This window comes from Vigna radiata, chromosome 1, assembly GCF_000741045.1.
Source record: "Vigna radiata var. radiata cultivar VC1973A chromosome 1, Vradiata_ver6, whole genome shotgun sequence".
NCBI classification, from domain to species: Eukaryota; Viridiplantae; Streptophyta; class Magnoliopsida; order Fabales; family Fabaceae; genus Vigna; species Vigna radiata.
The window spans coordinates 17,041,454-17,059,943 of record NC_028351.1 but is presented as its reverse complement, the minus strand read 5'-3'; the positions used below and the strand labels follow the sequence as shown (position 1 = coordinate 17,059,943).

The following is an 18,490-nucleotide window of genomic DNA, read 5'->3' as shown; positions in this document are numbered from 1 at the left end:
TTGGTCTCCAGTGCGATGACCATGTCGCGTTCCCATTGGTGAAAATTGCTCTCCGTAAGAAGAGGGGAAACAAGCACCAATGTTGGGTTTTCTCCTGGATGAAGATAAAGTGGGTTTGCTGGATTCACAAGGTGATCCGGTGTTTGTGTAATACGATGACTGAGGGAAGCCATTTTCAGAAAATGAGGAAGAAGAAAAGGAAGCTTCAGGCGGAAGAAGCAGTGGGTGTTAGCGATGATACCATGACAGAGAAATGGGCAAGTAATGGAAGATAAACTTTAATCCTCAGTATTCATTCTGAAGCACAAAGTCTGAAAATGCTGAATATATATTCAACACATTGTACAAAATAAAAAGAAGAAATAAAGAGAATTACAGCCTGTCTAGCACAATAACAGAACGCTAGAAAAATCTACCAAAATCTATCACAGTAACAGAAAGCAAATAAACATAACAAAATAGGGGTATAAACGATATTTCTCACATGTATACAATTGTTAGCATAAAAGAATAATTAGTGTTGTATTGATAAAATTAAAAACTTTTATATAATTTCACAAAACTTCAAATTGTCTATGTAACGTATTATAAATTAATCAATATTATAAATTTAAAGTTAAAAGTGAATAACAAAATGATAATTATATGATGATTCGTTGTATGCAAAATTTAATATTTAGTTAAAATAAAATAAGAGAAAAGAAATTTAATCTTAAGAAAAAAAGAATTAAACATATTACAATATATTCTTCTTCACAATAAAATAAAGTCTCATTTATCTTTCTCTCTACCTCTAATGAAAAAGGAAAGATATTGGCAAAGTGAACCTTAAGTGACACGCTAGCATGCCAACTTATCAAATTCTAACAAGTTGAATTGGTGAATTCAAATTATTAGAATGTCTTAGTTCATTTTTAAAAATTAAAAATAAAAAATAAATAATTAAATAAAAATTAATTTTTAAAAATTAAGTTTTAATTGTTAATTATAATCATTTAATTTAAAATGTTTGATTATTGTCATATATAATGTTATAATTTGATTATGATATATATGATTCGATCTATACAATTTCATTTGAATTCAGAAAAAAAATGTCATTTAACATTTAAATTCTTTTGTAACTATTTTGCCAAATTGTCTTTTACTTTAACACTTTATATTTATTCAAAACAAATAACACATATTTAAGATTTATATAAATTAAATTAAACTTTTTTTAGTTTTAATATTGTGACGATAATTAAAAAGAAAAAGAAAGAAAAAAAGAATGGGCAAAAGTGAGATTGATAAAATTAAAAATAATAAAAAGTTTAATAAATTCAATTAATATGATAAAATAAATAAATTATCTAGATAATATAACATTACAAAAGTATTCATAATTTAATTTTAATAAAAGAGTCCAAATTAAAATTCTCGAATAATTCATTATGAAATAATTATTTTGTACACTTAGAAATAACATATTTAAATTTCTTTTATTAATAGCATTCATAAAGTTACATAAATTTAAAGAATAATTAATTTTTAAAAATAACTTTGAAATTCTATATAACTTTAATTTATTTTGATAATATTTACTTATTCTTTCAAGAAATTGAAATTAAAAATATCAAATAAATATTTGATTAAACTCGTTTATATTTGAATTTAGGGTTAAATATGTTTTTAGTCCCTATATTTTGGAGCGATTTTGGTTTTAGTCAATTTTCAAACTATGGTACAATTTAGTCCTTCAACTTTAGAAAACTCTGATTTTAGTCTTTTTTACCGATTTTTTTTAACTTTATTTGTTCTAAAATCAAAATCGTCCCAAAGTATAGGGACTAAAAACATATTTAACCCTTGAATTTAAAATAAAAAAACTAGAACAATCTAAATTTAAATTAATTCTAAATATATATATATATATATATATATATATATATATATATATATATAGATATAGATATTATTTTACCTACAATTAATTAAAACTGATTTTAAAACTTTTAAAATTAAATTAATCGTATTTAATAGAAATGGATTTATTAATATTATAGATACTTGTCAAATACAATTAATTTAATTAAAAAAATATTTCTCCTGATTAAATAAAAAATACATATATTAATATTACTAATACATGTCAAATTCAATTAATTTAATTATGATATCGATTTTTACCGATTTAAATTTTGTTCAAATGAAACCCCTCCTTGAATGCCAACATTAGGCTCCTGTCAACAAAGTCATATGAGATGTCGGCCAGAGACATCATACGAAATCATACACGATTTTTCTATTGCCCTCGATGCAGGATCCCAGTAGATTTAACTTCTTCCTGTGGGACCGACCCTACACAATATTTAATATAAAATTTAGGTAAAATACCTTTTTTAGTCCCATGGTTACGAATATTCGAAATGGTCCCCATTTTATTTTTCTGTTCAATATAGTTCTAAAAAACGTAATTATGTTCAATTTAGTCCTTTTTCTGTTCAATGTAGTCCTAAAGAACGTAATTTGTGTTCAATTTAGTCTTTTTTACAAACTCCGTGAACCACAAACAAGGACTAAATTGAACACAAATTACGTTCTTTAAGATTACATTGAACATAAAAAGGACTAAATTGAACATAATTACGTTTTTTAGGACTATATTGAACAGAAAAATAAAATGGAGACCAATTTGAATATTCATAACCAAAACTAGGACAAAAAAAAAAAAGGGATTTAACCTAAAATTTATTTCAACTAAACAATAACTATTAAAATTAAAATTTTTCACTTACCCAACCCTGTCATATCATATAAGTAATATAGTTCAGGTAATGTGTCAATACTGAAAGATCTATAGGACCTCCACCAAATTCACCTTAAAGAACATCTTGATTATCCTCCTCTTGAATATCATGCTCTTCAAGTGCATGCTCTTGAACTGCACCCTACTCAAACTTGACATCTCCATGCTCCTCAAGGTGAACATCACGATAACATTCTACACCGCCTTCTACAAGTAGAATACCCTGTGAGGAACTCTGTGAATACAAGCCATATCTATTATAATTTTTTTTATTAACAACATTACACAGAATATAATCACTTCAAATAATTATACAACTATAAAATCCAATTATATTATTAAAAAACTCATAATAACTTAAAATAAATTAAAATTCTTCTATTAAAAAAATCTTAAATCATTGAAAACAATTTTTTTAATTCAAATCAAATTAACTAATTCATTTATATAATTATGTCATTATAAAAATAAATAATATATTATCACAAAAAAAACTTAAATTTTGAAAAAAATTATAAAAAATTTAAATAATTATAAACAAAAATAGTTATTTCAAATTAAATTTAATTAACTCAATATTTATATAATTATAAATTCCTAATATTTCGTTCAAAAAATTCATAAAATATCTTAAAATTAAAAAAAAATAAAAAACTGTAAACAAATCAAACTATAAATTCTATAAAATTAAAAAAATTAAAATAAATATTAAATATTTTCAAACTAAATTATTTCATTCAAAATAAATATAATTAATCAAATGTTCATATACATAAATAATTACTTAAAATAAAACAACTTAATTAAAATAAATATGAAAAAACTATAAAAAAACAAAATAATTCAAAACAATAAAATTCAATCAATATATAAAAATTAATTAATTGAAATAAATATATGTGTGTCAAATAATGATAATGAGATAAAATTTAAAAAAGCGAAAAATTTAAACAGGACATTTATATAAAATTAAATCATTAAAATAAAATATACAAAAATTAAATAATTAAATTGATTTTCGAAACATGAAAAGGTTCAGATTGAATCAGATGTTAAAAACCGATTTAGCCTTCTTCGAATTTTAATATGCAATGTAGACTAAATCGGTTTTCAACATTTTATACAGTCATTTTGCGTTTTGAAAACCGAATCAGTTATTCTCTTGTCCAAAACACGTTCTAATCATTCAAATCTTTAACTCTACAATCTTATTCTATATCTAGAAACATACTATAAAATTTGAAAACAAATAAAACAAACAAAACAATGCCCCAATCTTTAAGCAACAAAAACAGAAGAAAAATCCAAATCATACATGAGACAACAATAAAGAATAAAGAATTTTCAGAGTGATAAATAAAAAGCACAAAATTAGTAGAAAAAAATTGCAAGATAAGTGTCAATAAGTGAATCATCACTTAATTTGTTCAAGATAAAATCCTTAAAAAGACTGTGTTTGCTCAAGATAAGATCCTTAAAAAGACTGTGAAACAAATTATCATTTATAATAAGAAATTTAAGAATACAATTCATTCTTAAAATTGATTTATTCAAAGGCGTTAACAAAAAGATCCCTAGAATACTTAAATAACTTTTAGGATGAAGTAAGTGGAGAGTTTTAAGAAATGTAGAACTTAATGGCGTGTCTACATCTCATAAATTTTCTCTATCTTTTCTCTTTTCTAATTTTAATTCTTTCCATTTCTTAATTGTCATCAGAATAGTTTTTTAAACATGTTATTCCTTACCTTGTGTGTATGAAAACAAAGGAAAGAGTGGAAGCAGATATTAACGACACGAAAGAGAGGATGGAAGGAGAGAAAGTGAAATCCGATGCAAAAAGAGAAAGTGAGTTCTACAAGAAATATGAAAGCGTGAGCATTGAAGAAGAGAGAAATGTTTTTATAAAAATTAAAAACGTTTTAAATAAGAGTGTAATTAACATTTTGTAAATTTGTGGAAGTACAAAGTGAAACCTTCCATACATATTTTGAGTTTCCCTAACAAGATATATCATATTAAGAGAAAAGAAGGGGATGATAAAGAATAATTATCTCGTGGACTTAAAAGTAACTTATTCATCTCATAATAATATTATATTAAATTTTATTGAATTATTTTAGAATAACACATTAATCTACAGTAAAATATTTTGTTTTTAATATAACAGAACAAATACGATATTAATATAATATCTTTAATTTTAATAATTCTATTGGACTGAATATGTGTTTTATCTTTATAATTATCACATATTTTATTAAAGAAGAAACCAATGTAGAGATATAATTAATTATAGAAAAATTACTAAAAATTTTAAATTTATAAAACAAAAGCAAAAAATAAAAACTCCCTATAATTTAACTCCATTTTAACAAAATTAAAAATTTTGTACCACAACTATAATTTTTTTTTCTTATCATACTAAAAACAAAATATGTAATACTTATCACTCAGAAAAGACTAGGTTTTGAGAAACCAAGAAATTTTTAGTTGATGTATAGTTCTATTAAAAGAAAACTTAATGTCTCTATTGCATTCAAAGGCAATGTTTTAAATAAAAAAACGATCTTACGCTAGTAAAATATTTTAAGAAATAACATAAGAAAGTTTTAAAATAGTTATTACCAAAAGAAGATCATACCAAACTCAACACAACAGAGTTTCAAATGAGTGATTAGCCAGCATCATCCACTTCTTCAGTTTTTGCTTTATCTCATACCAGTAAGAAATAACACAAGAAAGTTTTAAAATAGTATATCTATTGAACTTACTAGCAAAAGAAGATCATTCCAAACTCAAGACAACAGAGTGAGTGATTAGCCTTTTGGTTTATCTTTATGATATATGAAAAGTTAAGATGATCTGTTTTTCCATTGTACTATTGCCAAGGTATGTCTGCCACCACAGGCAACAAGTTTGGCTATCCAATGTCCCTCAGCTTCAGTGGCAGTGAGGTTGTGTGGAGGAGGAAGGTTTATAGGTACCTCCATTGGTTGACCAGTCGTCACTTTCCTACCATATCCAAGACGTCCATGGTCACCTCTACCAAACTGCAAACAGTTCAACCCAACAAATGATATACTTAAATCACTGTGTTTTTTAATTCATTCAAAATCTCCATTTTTTTAATGCACACTAGCAAGGACAAAGAAGAAAAGAGGAGTCCAAATTCTATACTGGGTTTTTTGATATTGTTCTCTGCTGGGCATTAACAATACATTGGTACTTTAAAAATCTTTTTATATATTTTAAAACATCAAAATCAGTGTCTATTAGTATATATTTTGAAGGTATAGCATAGGATCAGCACAGCAAAAATCCAATAGAGAATCCAAATTCAATAAGAGAAGAGAACAAGGGGATACTGAATTTCAAGTGTTTATATTTTCAGACATATGTATCACAATACATCACTACTAACTACCTAACATAAAACACAAAACCACACATTTTAAGGATAGGTTGAATTGCAATGTTAAACCCTTTAGTAAGGGATTCCAGTTCTCCTATTTTTCTTGTGATTATAGTCATTCCATTTTGGAAAATCACAACTTTTGGTTCAACCTTTAATATTTAATTTTGCATACATTTTATTTCTTTTATTTTGGTCCAATTGAACATTAGATCTAGCATGTTCAGTCAAAGTCCTAAACAAATACTTTAACTATGTCACTAATTAAAACCTGAAAATAAGACAAATAAGGGTAAAACGTGTTCAGTCATTCTGAACTTTGTAAATTCAGTTTTAATCTGTAAAAGATTTTGTCCATTTTTAAAAATACTTAATTTTGAAAGGCATCAATGTTAGTCTTTGGTGATTTAAACAACGCTAAATAAGAAAAATGGCTTAGATAGTGTTTGAAGAACCAAAAGTAGTGCATTTAAAAATAAAGGAAAAAAAGGCTGGCTTAGTTACCTTTTAGTTATATTATTCATTCATTTATTTATTCTTGTTCAATTTAATCCCTTTTTTAATAAAAGATTCAATCAAGTATCTAAATTTTAAATATATATAAGTGTTAACTATTTAAGATTCAATCAGGTCCCTCAAATTTTTAAAATAAAACAGTAAGGCTCTTTCGTGTGTTGAAATTGATATATGGATTTTATAAACTATTTATATGGGAATAAAAATCTACAGTATTTGTTTACTAACTATTTTAATGTTAATTGGATCAAAATTGATCACAATATTACGTTTTAAAAGATTGAAAGACTTGATGGAATATTTTACCAATAAGAAGACAAAATTGAATAATCAATATATTAAATCTGTTTTTGAATGATTCTTTTATATGACCAAATCATAGAAAGAGAAACAAAGATGGCATAGAAAATACTTACAGAAAACATGCGGCCATCGCGGGTTAATGCCACTGAGTGAGTACCTCCACAGGATACCTGAACAAATCAAATATCTTTATATCAGAAAAATGATTACCCATAAAAATTCCTCCCTTAAATTGTCATGATTAGTACGAGATATGAAGCAACAACGTGGAAGTCAAAAAGGTTCATATGATGTGAGAAGCTAAATATACATCTTCAGAATTAAAATAGTTTTGGATATTTTGGTTCTTCATTTTGGAGCATCAATGATGTCAAAGTTAAAGGCTAGAAATTTCTTGTTGTCATTACCAAGCCATGACATTGATGCACTATGTTTTGTTAGTGTAGAAAGAAAAAAGAAGTACCTGCACAATATCTTCTCCAGCTAAAAGTTGAACCTTCTGGGGTACCATTTTACTGCTCTTGTCACTATCACCAAACCCAAGCCTGCCATGTTCCCCCCTTCCCCAGCCATATACCTGAAATAATGTTAACAAAGATAAACTTATAGCCAAATCACCACAAAAATATTAACAGAAACAAAAAGACCAGACAGAAGGAAAGAGTGGTAGTATTAAGTATCAAATATCAACAAATAAACAAAAACACAACTGAAAGCTATAGCCCCTCTTACTCCTTTACTACATAGAAACCTATAACTCCATGGAGAATGACCACTTGCATCCAATGGGCTTGTGATAGGTTCAAGGGAAACATTTATGTTAGAAGAAATAAGAGGGAGTGACAGTTATAACTGTCTGGGGATTGAGTTTGTTGTGTCAGACTATTATAAAGTCCGTTTGGGAGGGTGTTTTCTTTAGTTTTTTTCTTTCTTGGTATTTCGGTAAAGAGATAGGTGAGGAGAGTCTGGTCCTCTCGAAAGACCAGAGGACTGTGTTGTGTTTGGTTCCTCATTGGTGAAATCCTTTGGTTTTGACCTTGTGACATAGGCCTTGCAATTTCCATGGTTAAGTTAAAGGTGTTGAGACACCCGCACCACCTAATTGAGATCTCTTATCTAGGCAATGCGTGTACTACATATCCTTCTGCTCAGTCCTTAATAATGCACCTCCTTGTCACTTTTCTTAATCTCACTTCGTGCCATATCGAAACAACTAATTAACGACTCTATAAAAAGAGGATGAAAAGAATAATGAAGTGAAGGCTGAAAAGGAGGGACTTCTTATGACCATGATGACATGCATAACTACCAATCAACAAGGAATTTGATTGTAATAGATAAATAAAAGATAATGATGCATATTTCTCTTTGATCCTACCATTGGTATCCTCCAACCCATCAAATTGAAGGATAACTATTGCAGCACCAAAGAGACTGAAAATAAACAATATTATTTAAAACTTCCCCTATTTACATTTCTTTAGAAAAGCATTTACTTTTAAGATGTACATTTTATTCTTTCATAAAATATAATAATTTGTAGTAGCATATCTAAAGAGGATATAATATTATTTTGAATGTTTATCCTTGGCCCCTATGCTTACCAATTTTTATTTGACTAATTTTATAAGAATATTGAACTGCAGAGATCCAATTCCAAACCGAACCAATTCATTCAAAATTGGATTACTTTGGTTCAGAGAGGGAGTAAAGCCTTTTTTGTAGGCTTAAGCCTAAATCATTTTGCAAGATCATATCATAGTATAACCAAGATCCATTAAAAGGGTCACTCATCATATTACACGAACCAAGTCCAATAGTGCTGAATGTGAAGGGGTGTACTGGGAAAAACTCAAGTCCCACAATGACTAGAGATAGTGGCCAAAAAGTATATATATAAGTGATGACGATCTTTACCTTACATGTCGTTTTGTAAGGTTATGTTAGGTCTAAACAACTTTGTAAGATCATAGATCATCTAAATTGATTCTATTAAAAAAGTAAAACAAGCAGCTTACTTTATTGCAAAAGCTATTTTCAAAAACAATAATTTATATATGGTTTTCTCCTATAACAGCTATTTTCAAAAGAAACATAAAACTAAAAAATTTAAACATATGAAGTTAAATGTATAGTTCAAATATTTTAATGGTATATCTTCAAATTAAACTTTAAAACCAATAGATTCTACACACAAAAAGTACCTCTCCTTCATCGGTCAATGCAGTAGAATGCCATCCACCAGCTGCAATATCAACCTAGAGTTCCAAACAGATTTAATGTAATAAATTAGATATTTAAACTATAATCAAAGATTGAAAGTTTGCAGGGTACAGATGTATAACAATCCTCAACTCCTATGCACATCCAAATATAACCCCAAGAGAAACAATGCCACTGGAAGCAAGGAGCTATTCGCGCAAGTTGGTAAAATGGAAATATATGAAAAATAAAAAGAAAATTAAAGGGGATTGGTAGAAGAAAAAAAGAGAACATACGTGTAAAGAGATAGAGCGATAAGTAGAGATAGTGAGAAGTAGTACATTGGATCCCACCAATTTTAAATTATTTTTCCTATTGTTCTTCCCCACCATACTACTTATAATAATTCTATCTTCATTCATCTTATTAATTTCATTAATACCAAACAAAGGCTAAGCATTTGTAATAATCCAGCATTCTACCTACATGCATAAACTTAATATTTGCTTGCGCACCAAAACAGCTCACAAACACACACACTTGCAAGCGTGGACACATACACACGCACAAGTTGTAACACTGATATATGCCTGTGTTCTAAAGCATACATCTAATTCTGAATCACACAAGTTTATAAAGAGGAATCTTCAGATATTACCAAATAACTTGTCTAATTAATTATCTATTTGATTTGAGATAAAGATTTCTTTTCATTTCCTATGTCCATGAACCATAACAAAAAAGGATTTGTTTTCACTTTATTTCTTGTTTTAAACATGTAGCATAGGTAATGGTGAAAACAAATTCTTGTTTTCACAATTTATTACACAAAATCATTAAAATAAAAAGTATGAAATGTGTTTTTTTTTTATAATTATTTTTGAAAACAAAAAAAAATCTCAATCCAAACATAATACAATACACATTATATTGTTGTCACTTTGCTGACATGCAACTAGATACAGACTGAGGAAATAAATTTGACACCACAACTTATTAGAAGGATAAATTTACATTATTGAGCATATATTATCACACATTTTAAAACTACAAGGAAAATTAGGCAAGCCATCCTAGCCCCATGGTTGTTCTATAACTTATATTTCCTCTTTGCCAATGGTAGTGCAAGAAACACTACAAAAGGTATGACAGAATCATCCTTCTGTTAACCATTGTAAAACAAACTTGACAAAGGAAAAGAGAAAACAAAAGGGGCACAAGAGGTAATATGCAAAGTTATATTCAATGTTGTCAAACTCAAGCATAATAAAAGGAAGGAGAGATAAAAGATCCTCAAACTTGACTTGTAAGAGTTTACGGAGGATATGAAAAACTATATTTACAAACCTCTGCATGCATTAAAAATAATATAGACAGGTAAAATACATTCCCATGTCATAATTTTCTCATAATAACTAATAAATGGCAGAAAGATCAGAAGAACATATTACTAAGAAAAATTATAGAACATAACATAGTTGAAGACGAAGGCTACAATTGATGATGGTAAAGGCAGCACCGACGGTGTTGATGAGAGAAATGGAGATGGTGATGTGATTGTTGATGGTGAAGCAAGCGTGACAACAACATTAGTGCTGCAATGACGACCATGATGATGGGAGTGTCATCAATTATGGGTGTCATCGAGCATAATTATTTGGTTTTTATTTGCTATTGGGAATCCTAGGAGATAAAGAGCCATCCTTTTAATTTTTTTAAATCGGGTCATCACAAGCCCCACCTAAAAATCCAAAAACATGAGTTCGATAACTCAAACCCTATGGTGCACCAACAGCTCACTTGAGATTAAAACAAAGAAATATATTTCCATAGGGCTCACTTGAGATTAAAACAGAGAAATATATTTCCATAGGGCTTAAGGAACCGCTCTCATAGTTCTGTATTCATATATATGAAGGTTGATACAATAGGAAGACTAAAAGGCAAAAATTTCTATCCTAGGCTACTTGGAAAGAGAACTAGGGGAAAAGGTTATCTAACACCCAACCTCCTCCCCTTCAAGTTGGAACATACAAATTGTATATACCAAGCTTGGAACAAACCCGTTAAGGACTTGGTCAACACATATGCGAGTTGGTCATTTAATCTAACATACTCAATACATATTTCTTTTCTAAACAACTTCTCACGAACAAAATGACAATCAATTTCTATATGTTTAGATCTCTCGTGAAATACTAGATTTGATGCAATATAGAGCACAAAGGATCATCGCCATACAATATTTGTCCAATCTCTTCTTGATATCCTCCAAAGATTCGAATTCTAGAATCATCCTCAATTCTTCAACAGTAGATTGGGCTTTAGTCATAAAGAATATCATATCTTGGTCTGCCATTTTAAAAGATGCAAATTTGTTCATAGAGTCGTTCAATATCGTTAGCATAGATGCTTTGAGCTTTCTTCCAAAAGAAATAACAAGTTTTAAAAGCTCTAAGGGACATAAGTCTTGGTTCCACTGATTTCCAAAACAGGGCACACAATTGGAAATCAGCTTGTTTCCACTGTTCAGCTTTTTCAGCAAGCACATGGCTTCCCTCTCGTTCATGGTGATCATGATGTCCTAGGCCAAGAAACAACATTCCAACAATAGCAAACCAAGATAGATAATTTTTCCATTTAGCTTCTCGGAAGAAATTGAGGGACTTTCAGAGAATGAAATAACACTTCCAGTCACCCTTTCTGATAAAAAAAAAAAAAGAGTGAGGGAGCAAGGGAATAGAAAACTCTAGGGCTTTTCTTCAAGGGTAGCTTCGGACTTCACTAAAATAAAGTTTTGAGGGTCAGAATAGAAAGAGGAGAGACCAACGACAACTATGAAGGTGGTGCGGTGACATTTCAATAAGCAAAAGGCGATGCGTGAACAGTACGCTCCTAGGAGCAACTGACAAAGACAATGCGCATGGCAGCGAACTGGCCCTCAGCACCGGCGGGGTTGGTCGTCGTCGCTTGGAGAGGCGATCCAGATCTAGTGGTTGCTAGACGAAACTGTGACGGTGGACAATGACAAACAGCGGCAGACAGTGGCTGACCGGCAAAGAACAGAGGCTGACAGTGTTGGACAGCTTCAACCAGCAGTGGACATCTGTAGTAAAGAGCTAGACAACTGTGGACAGCAGCAAATAGTGCCCAACAGATGCAGACAGCAATGATAGTCATGACAGATGAGACAAGATAGAAACCAAAACAGGATTGACCCACTCTGATATTAACTTGAGATTAAAACAGAGAAATATATTTCTAGAGAGCTTAAGGAACCCCTCTCATAGTTCTGTATTTATATATATATATATATATATATATATATGAAGGTTGGTATAATAGGAAGACTAAAAGGCAGAAAGCTTTGTCCAAGGCTACTTGGACAAAGAATTAGGCAGAGGTTATCACTCAACCTTCTGCCTTAGACTTAATGATTACATGGATTTTCAAGCTATTTCAACAAGCACGACATGATGCATGACCCGTTGGGTAATAGTTACTAATTACTTCTCAACAATAAAATATATTGAAAGAATTCTTATATACGTACATATTTGTTTTCATGTGTCAGAGAAGACATGGAATTTCTTCATTATTATGAAGCTCACAAAAAATCAATCTAGTGTCACCTGCTACTTGCTATAAAATTTAAGAGTGAGTTCCAAAAATCATCTTGAAATGTCATATCCCTGGTTTATGCAGAAATATGCATCAGTGTTCACATACCAAAATATATTATTTATTCTGACTGCTGCTGACGCAGAAGCTGAAAATAGCAAGGTGTTTTCAGAGAACGATATACTAACCAGAGTAAGATCAGAAAGTCCTTGAACAGGAATGGGTTGTGATCTAGGCTGAGTATCTCCAGTTCCAAGTTGTCCATATTCATTATTTCCCCATGCCCATAAAGTTCCATCCTCTTGAAGAGCCAAATTATGAAATGCTCCAACAGCAATGAGCCTCACACTTTCAAGACCTTGAACCCGAACAGGAACTGAAATCTGTTTTCTGTAAAATAAAGCAAAAAAATTATAAGTCAGCAAAATGCAGAAACTGTTTGGTTACTAAAAATGCATAAAAACATCTGAATAAGTAAATTAAGTTCATATTAAGATAATAGGAGTATAGTATTATAAAGAAAACGAAAAGAGAAACACTTGATTAAGATAGGGAAACAAATTAGGTCGAAGCAAAAGTGCCAAAGTTTTTCCTGGCAAACTGCCATATTTGCTACAATTTCAAGCATTTGTTTGGAGCAGAATTCTAGTTTTGGAAGCTTCTTTGGCATGTCACTTTGATAGGTGTGATTTTGCAATCTATTTTTAATTAAAAAAATATAAACAGATCTTCAGATATTAGGAACTGTTGTAATTAAAGGAAATATCTATAGAACTTTCTTAATTAGAGAAAATATCTATAAAATCTTCCTAATTAGAGAAAATAGGTGTATGATCTTCTAGATTATTTTTTAGTATATTGTTTCCTTATTTCCCTTTTTAGAATATTAGATTGCTACAAATAGAGGTAAGGAGAATGTAATTGATATGAACGAAAATAATAAAATCATTTTCTTTTTCAAGTTGGTATCAGAAATAGAGAATGTAATTGATATGAATGTAAGCGATCATGACACCTTTTCGTGTGTCCTTCGACTCATGGTAAAAGAAATAAAGAACAACTTATTACAGTTGTGAATGGTCAGAGTATACCTATATGCGACTCTCAAAATATAATTTTGGACTCATCTATTGCATTAAAGGATATCTTACATGTTCCACAATTAGTTAATAGTCTTATCTATGAGCAAAAATCTCAAAGGATTTAAATTGTTCAGTAACATTTTTCTCAACTTGTGACAATAAGTCTACCATGAACATAGCCCATAATTCAATACAACATGACAAGATCAAACACATTGAAATTGACAGACATTTCATCAAAAATAATCTAGACAGAGGCTTTGTGATTACAGCTCATGTTCCTATAGAACTTCAGATAGCATATATTTTTACAAAAGGACTCCCTCCGGGTAGATTTCAAGATCTTGTGGACAAGTTGGGAATGATTGATATTCATTTACCAACTTGAAAGGAAGTGTTGTAATTAAAGGAAATATCTATAGAATCTTCTTAATTAGAGAAAATATCTATAGAGTCTTCCTAATTAGATAAAATAGGTGTATGATCTTCTAGATTATTTTGTAGTACATTGTTTCCTTATTTCCCTTTTTTAGAAGATTAAATTGTTACAAATAGAGGTAAGGAGAATGTAATTGATATGAATGAAAATAATAAAATCATTCTCTTTTTCAAGTGGAACCTTTATCACTTAGATTTTGTTGGAAAGTCTTATATAGCAGGTCTCAAATCTGGGAGTGCGATTTATATCTATTTGTTGGAAAACTTTACCTAATATCAATTGGTTTGATGGTGAAATATGGTATGGTATCAAAGCCTATAATTCATCTTCATACCTTGACACTTAGACTGCAACTTTTAGATCTACTGAGTAACTTTGCTTAATGTCAATTGGTTTTTCATTGTTGTTTTCTGTTTTGTTTTCTTAATAGGACTCTTTATCTTGCTTTTTCTATGCAGTTCATTCCTTTCATCTCAACAAATTTCTTTTTTAATTCTAAAATGAAAATTACATGTCACCAGGAGGCCATGGCTGACCCCATGTCCAAACATGGCCTTCACACGTAAGTACCACGGAGTGAGTTCCTCCTGCAGCAACCTGCACCCCAAATGAATTAGAAAAACATTGAACCAAGTAAAACCCATGCCATCCAATTTGCAAATGATGCATTCGTTACAATAGAAATGTGAAAGTACCTATACAAACTCAAACAAAGAAAGCATTTATTGCACAATTACTTTACCAAAAAGAATGAAATTCGATTTATTAAGCAAGACTATGGGGGTTAAGGGCATAACAAGAATTATTCAGATTCACAACATAAATAACAAATTAAAATGAACAATTAAAACTTTCTTGAGCTATAAATGATTTTTTCCTTGTCACATCATCATCAAAAAGTCAAGGTGATAGAATTACTCTTGCTAAGGGCAAAGCACATATCACAATTTTAACTTTAAAAATTACTGGGATTAAGCATTTAAAATAAAACTTAAGAATAGGTCAACTAAAACAATTATAGGTTTACCAGTGTATTGCTTACATAGGCCATTTTAGATTGAACATGTCTCCCAGGGCCTTGCATGGATCAAGAAACTCTCAAGTTTAGAAGGAAATGATTTCCTTCTCTTGTTATATCTCATAACATTCATCCGATATGTATACAAAGATTTGTTGGTTAGTTTTGGAAATAAGAACAAACTATTCTAGGGAACAAATCCCTGAGATTGCAGGATTGTTATGCTTGTCATAAAAACATGATACAGCAAATATACAAAATCAAAAACAATAGGAATACTATCTGAAGCTTTCTAAAATATATTTTGACAGAAACTAAAGAAAATCTCAGATGTATCCATTGCTTTCCAACATATCAGAAGCTGTAACTTGATCTTCACTTAAAATATATGTATAAATACAGTATTTTTTCTTTCTCTGTGGTAAGGTTACTAGTAAGCACTGAGCAAAAGCAACTTAAACATCTCGAAACTAAATCATTGGCATGTCTGACATTCTACTAAGGTTACAGGGGAATTGTACAATAATAACAACAAAATTACAAGGACTAAAAGCTACTATAACGTTCTGTCAAAGACAAAATATTGACAGTGTCACTCACATCCACTTTTCACGAGTTCAAAAGGATGATGAAAGCTAGATGAAAACTTTCATAGGAATTATAGAGGTATAAAAAACTAATGAATTGAAGGAAATAAATGCACATCTAACATTAAAGATTTGCACAGAAACAAAAGTAAAGGCAGACCGTTTTTGTTCCACCATAGCATGCAAGGCATTGGAATACATAAATTACCTGCCGCACAACAAGCTTAGGAGCACAGCGTTGAGGGATCTCTATATCTCTCCTTAAAGGTTTGCCAGTATCATCCTTGCGTTCAGGTTCTTCACCACACTGCCCATATTCATTTCCACCTGAAAACAATTATGCTAGCTCTTAGAAGTTTTATAATATATACATCAATTAAACTACATCAACACTCTTTCAGAATTTTGGAGAGCTAAAGGGAAAAAAATAATATGGCCCTCCACCCAACTTCAAATTTTCATGTAAGTATACTGTTTGTCAATTTGTACGTGATTATTACGGGACTTCCTCTAAAATAATCTGGTACGCAGTAAGTCGGTAACTATATTATGACATGGTTATTTGTCCAAAGAGTCGTTGAACTAATAAGTGGATGGAACGGTATAGATTTAAAAAGTAATGAAAGGAAGGCATATTGCAATCTAAGTGGAAAACGAGAAGACATTTTGGTGTGTTTGGATGAGAATTGGAAAATTTAATTTTGAAGTGATGTGATTTTAGTTTGGATGATTTTATAATTACAAGTTAATAGTAAAACTAATTATAAAATTTCTATCCAAAAGAAATCCTATTTAAATTTGCATTGATTCAGAATCAATTCATCAGCATGAGATTAAACATGAGAAGATTTAATGTGATTCTAGAAAACCTAACGTGGAGCTAAACGCGCAATTAGTATGCTTAATAATGTTGCCACTTTTTGGACAATGCTAACTCTACTGATCACAGAATAATAAGAAGAAGAATAGTAGTAGTAATAGTAATAATAATGATAATAAAAAGATGATGATGATGACGATGATAAAAATAATAAGAACAACAACGTGATGGAGAAATGGAAGCAAAAAGGATTTATGGTGTGGAGTGAAATGAATAATAGAATAATACCCCAGGCATAAGCTCTGCCCTGATCATCAACAGCCAAACAGTGCCATCCCCCAATAGCCGCCTAACAACCACAAGTTATTCAACATCAATATTCACAAAATAAGCACACCAAAAAGAATGATAATCATGAATTGAAGAGAAGAGAAGAGAATGAACGAATGGATGGATGTATACCTGGACAATCTTAACACTGGAAAGAGCCTTGACCTGGCTGGGAATGTTCTCAATCTTGTTCTCAGACTTACTCTCAGCTGGATGACCAAGTGTGCCCCTTTGGTTCCAACCCCAAGTGAACAACTACATCACCCAAGTAACCACCACCCCACCAAAAAAGATGAGATTTTGAACGATACACACGATTTATAACAACGAAAAGAGAAGATACAGAGAGAGATTAAGATACCTTGCCGTCCTCACCGATGGCGAGGGAGTTTCTGCTGCCGGCAACGACGGAGCGGAAACGGTGAGGTTGGAGAGCTTCGACGAGACAGACCCATTCTTTCTCTTCGTTGTTGCCGATTCCAAGTTGACCATCTTCACCAGAGCCCCTGAATGAAAAGAATCGATCACACACGCTTCTTTGAACTAGAGAAGAAAAAGAAAGAGGAAGTGGTCATAAAGAGACAGAACAAACCATGCAATAATACAGGAATGGGAATCCATGAAGGTTGGAGCAGAGTGAGAGAGAGAGTGTGGAGAGAGTATCCAATAAAGAGAAGATTATCACAAACACTTTGCGTGCGTGGAACTTACGAATTAGCGTTTCTGTACACTTTTTAGAAAGGATCTCGTTACTTTGAGACAACTTTTTTAACACATTTTTGACACACATTGGCATTGGTTGTTTTTTTTTTTTTTTTTAAATCTGAGAATGAAAATGAGTAGCGTTTGGAAAATTTGGCATTCCAAATATACCTTTAACTCTGTTTTCTCTCTCATTTCACAATCTCTCTCGTTTCGTCCTCTGTCTCATTTAGTTGTTCTCTGCGTTGTGGTTACCCCTTGAGTGACATTTGATTTTTCGTTGTCCGTTGTCGGCGGTTGGTGGAAATGGAAAGTCTGGAACGGCAGCTTCGTTGTAGAAAGGTAAATGCGTTGTTGGGTTTTGGGTTTTTTGTTAGGGTAGTTTTGTTTTTGTTTTGTTCGAGTTTTGGGTAATGGTTTTGGGTTTTTGGGTTTTTGGTTTGCGTTTTTAGGTTTTGGGTTTTTGGTTTGTGTTGTTAGGTTTTGGGTTTTTGATTTGTGGTCTTCCGTTGTGGATGTTGTGGTGAGGGTTTAGTGTTTATTTGTTTTGGGTTTTTGATTTGTGTTCGTCGTTGTTGATGTTGTGTTAATGGTAGTGTGTTTTTGTGTTTTGTGTAATTGTTTAGGGGTGTTGTGTTGTTTGTTTTATGTTTCTTTGTGGGTTTTT

At 30.7% G+C, this 18,490-nt stretch overlaps 1 protein-coding gene across 1 annotated transcript; it reads right to left on the bottom strand.

The window, feature by feature from the left end:
* Nucleotides 1-5,440: 5,440 nt before the first annotated feature.
* On the bottom strand, nt 5,441-17,856 carry LOC106773447 (ultraviolet-B receptor UVR8). Its single transcript, XM_014660142.2, has 11 exons — nt 17,714-17,856; nt 17,483-17,627; nt 17,254-17,376; nt 17,080-17,140; nt 16,180-16,298; nt 14,878-14,963; nt 13,034-13,235; nt 9,227-9,280; nt 7,486-7,599; nt 7,136-7,192; nt 5,441-5,841 (listed from the first exon to the last, which is right to left on the bottom strand). Exons 1-11 carry the CDS (start codon nt 17,740-17,742, stop codon nt 5,644-5,646), a joined length of 1,188 nt encoding a protein of 395 aa, XP_014515628.1. The 5' UTR covers nt 17,743-17,856; the 3' UTR covers nt 5,441-5,643.
* Nucleotides 17,857-18,490: the final 634 nt, after the last annotated feature.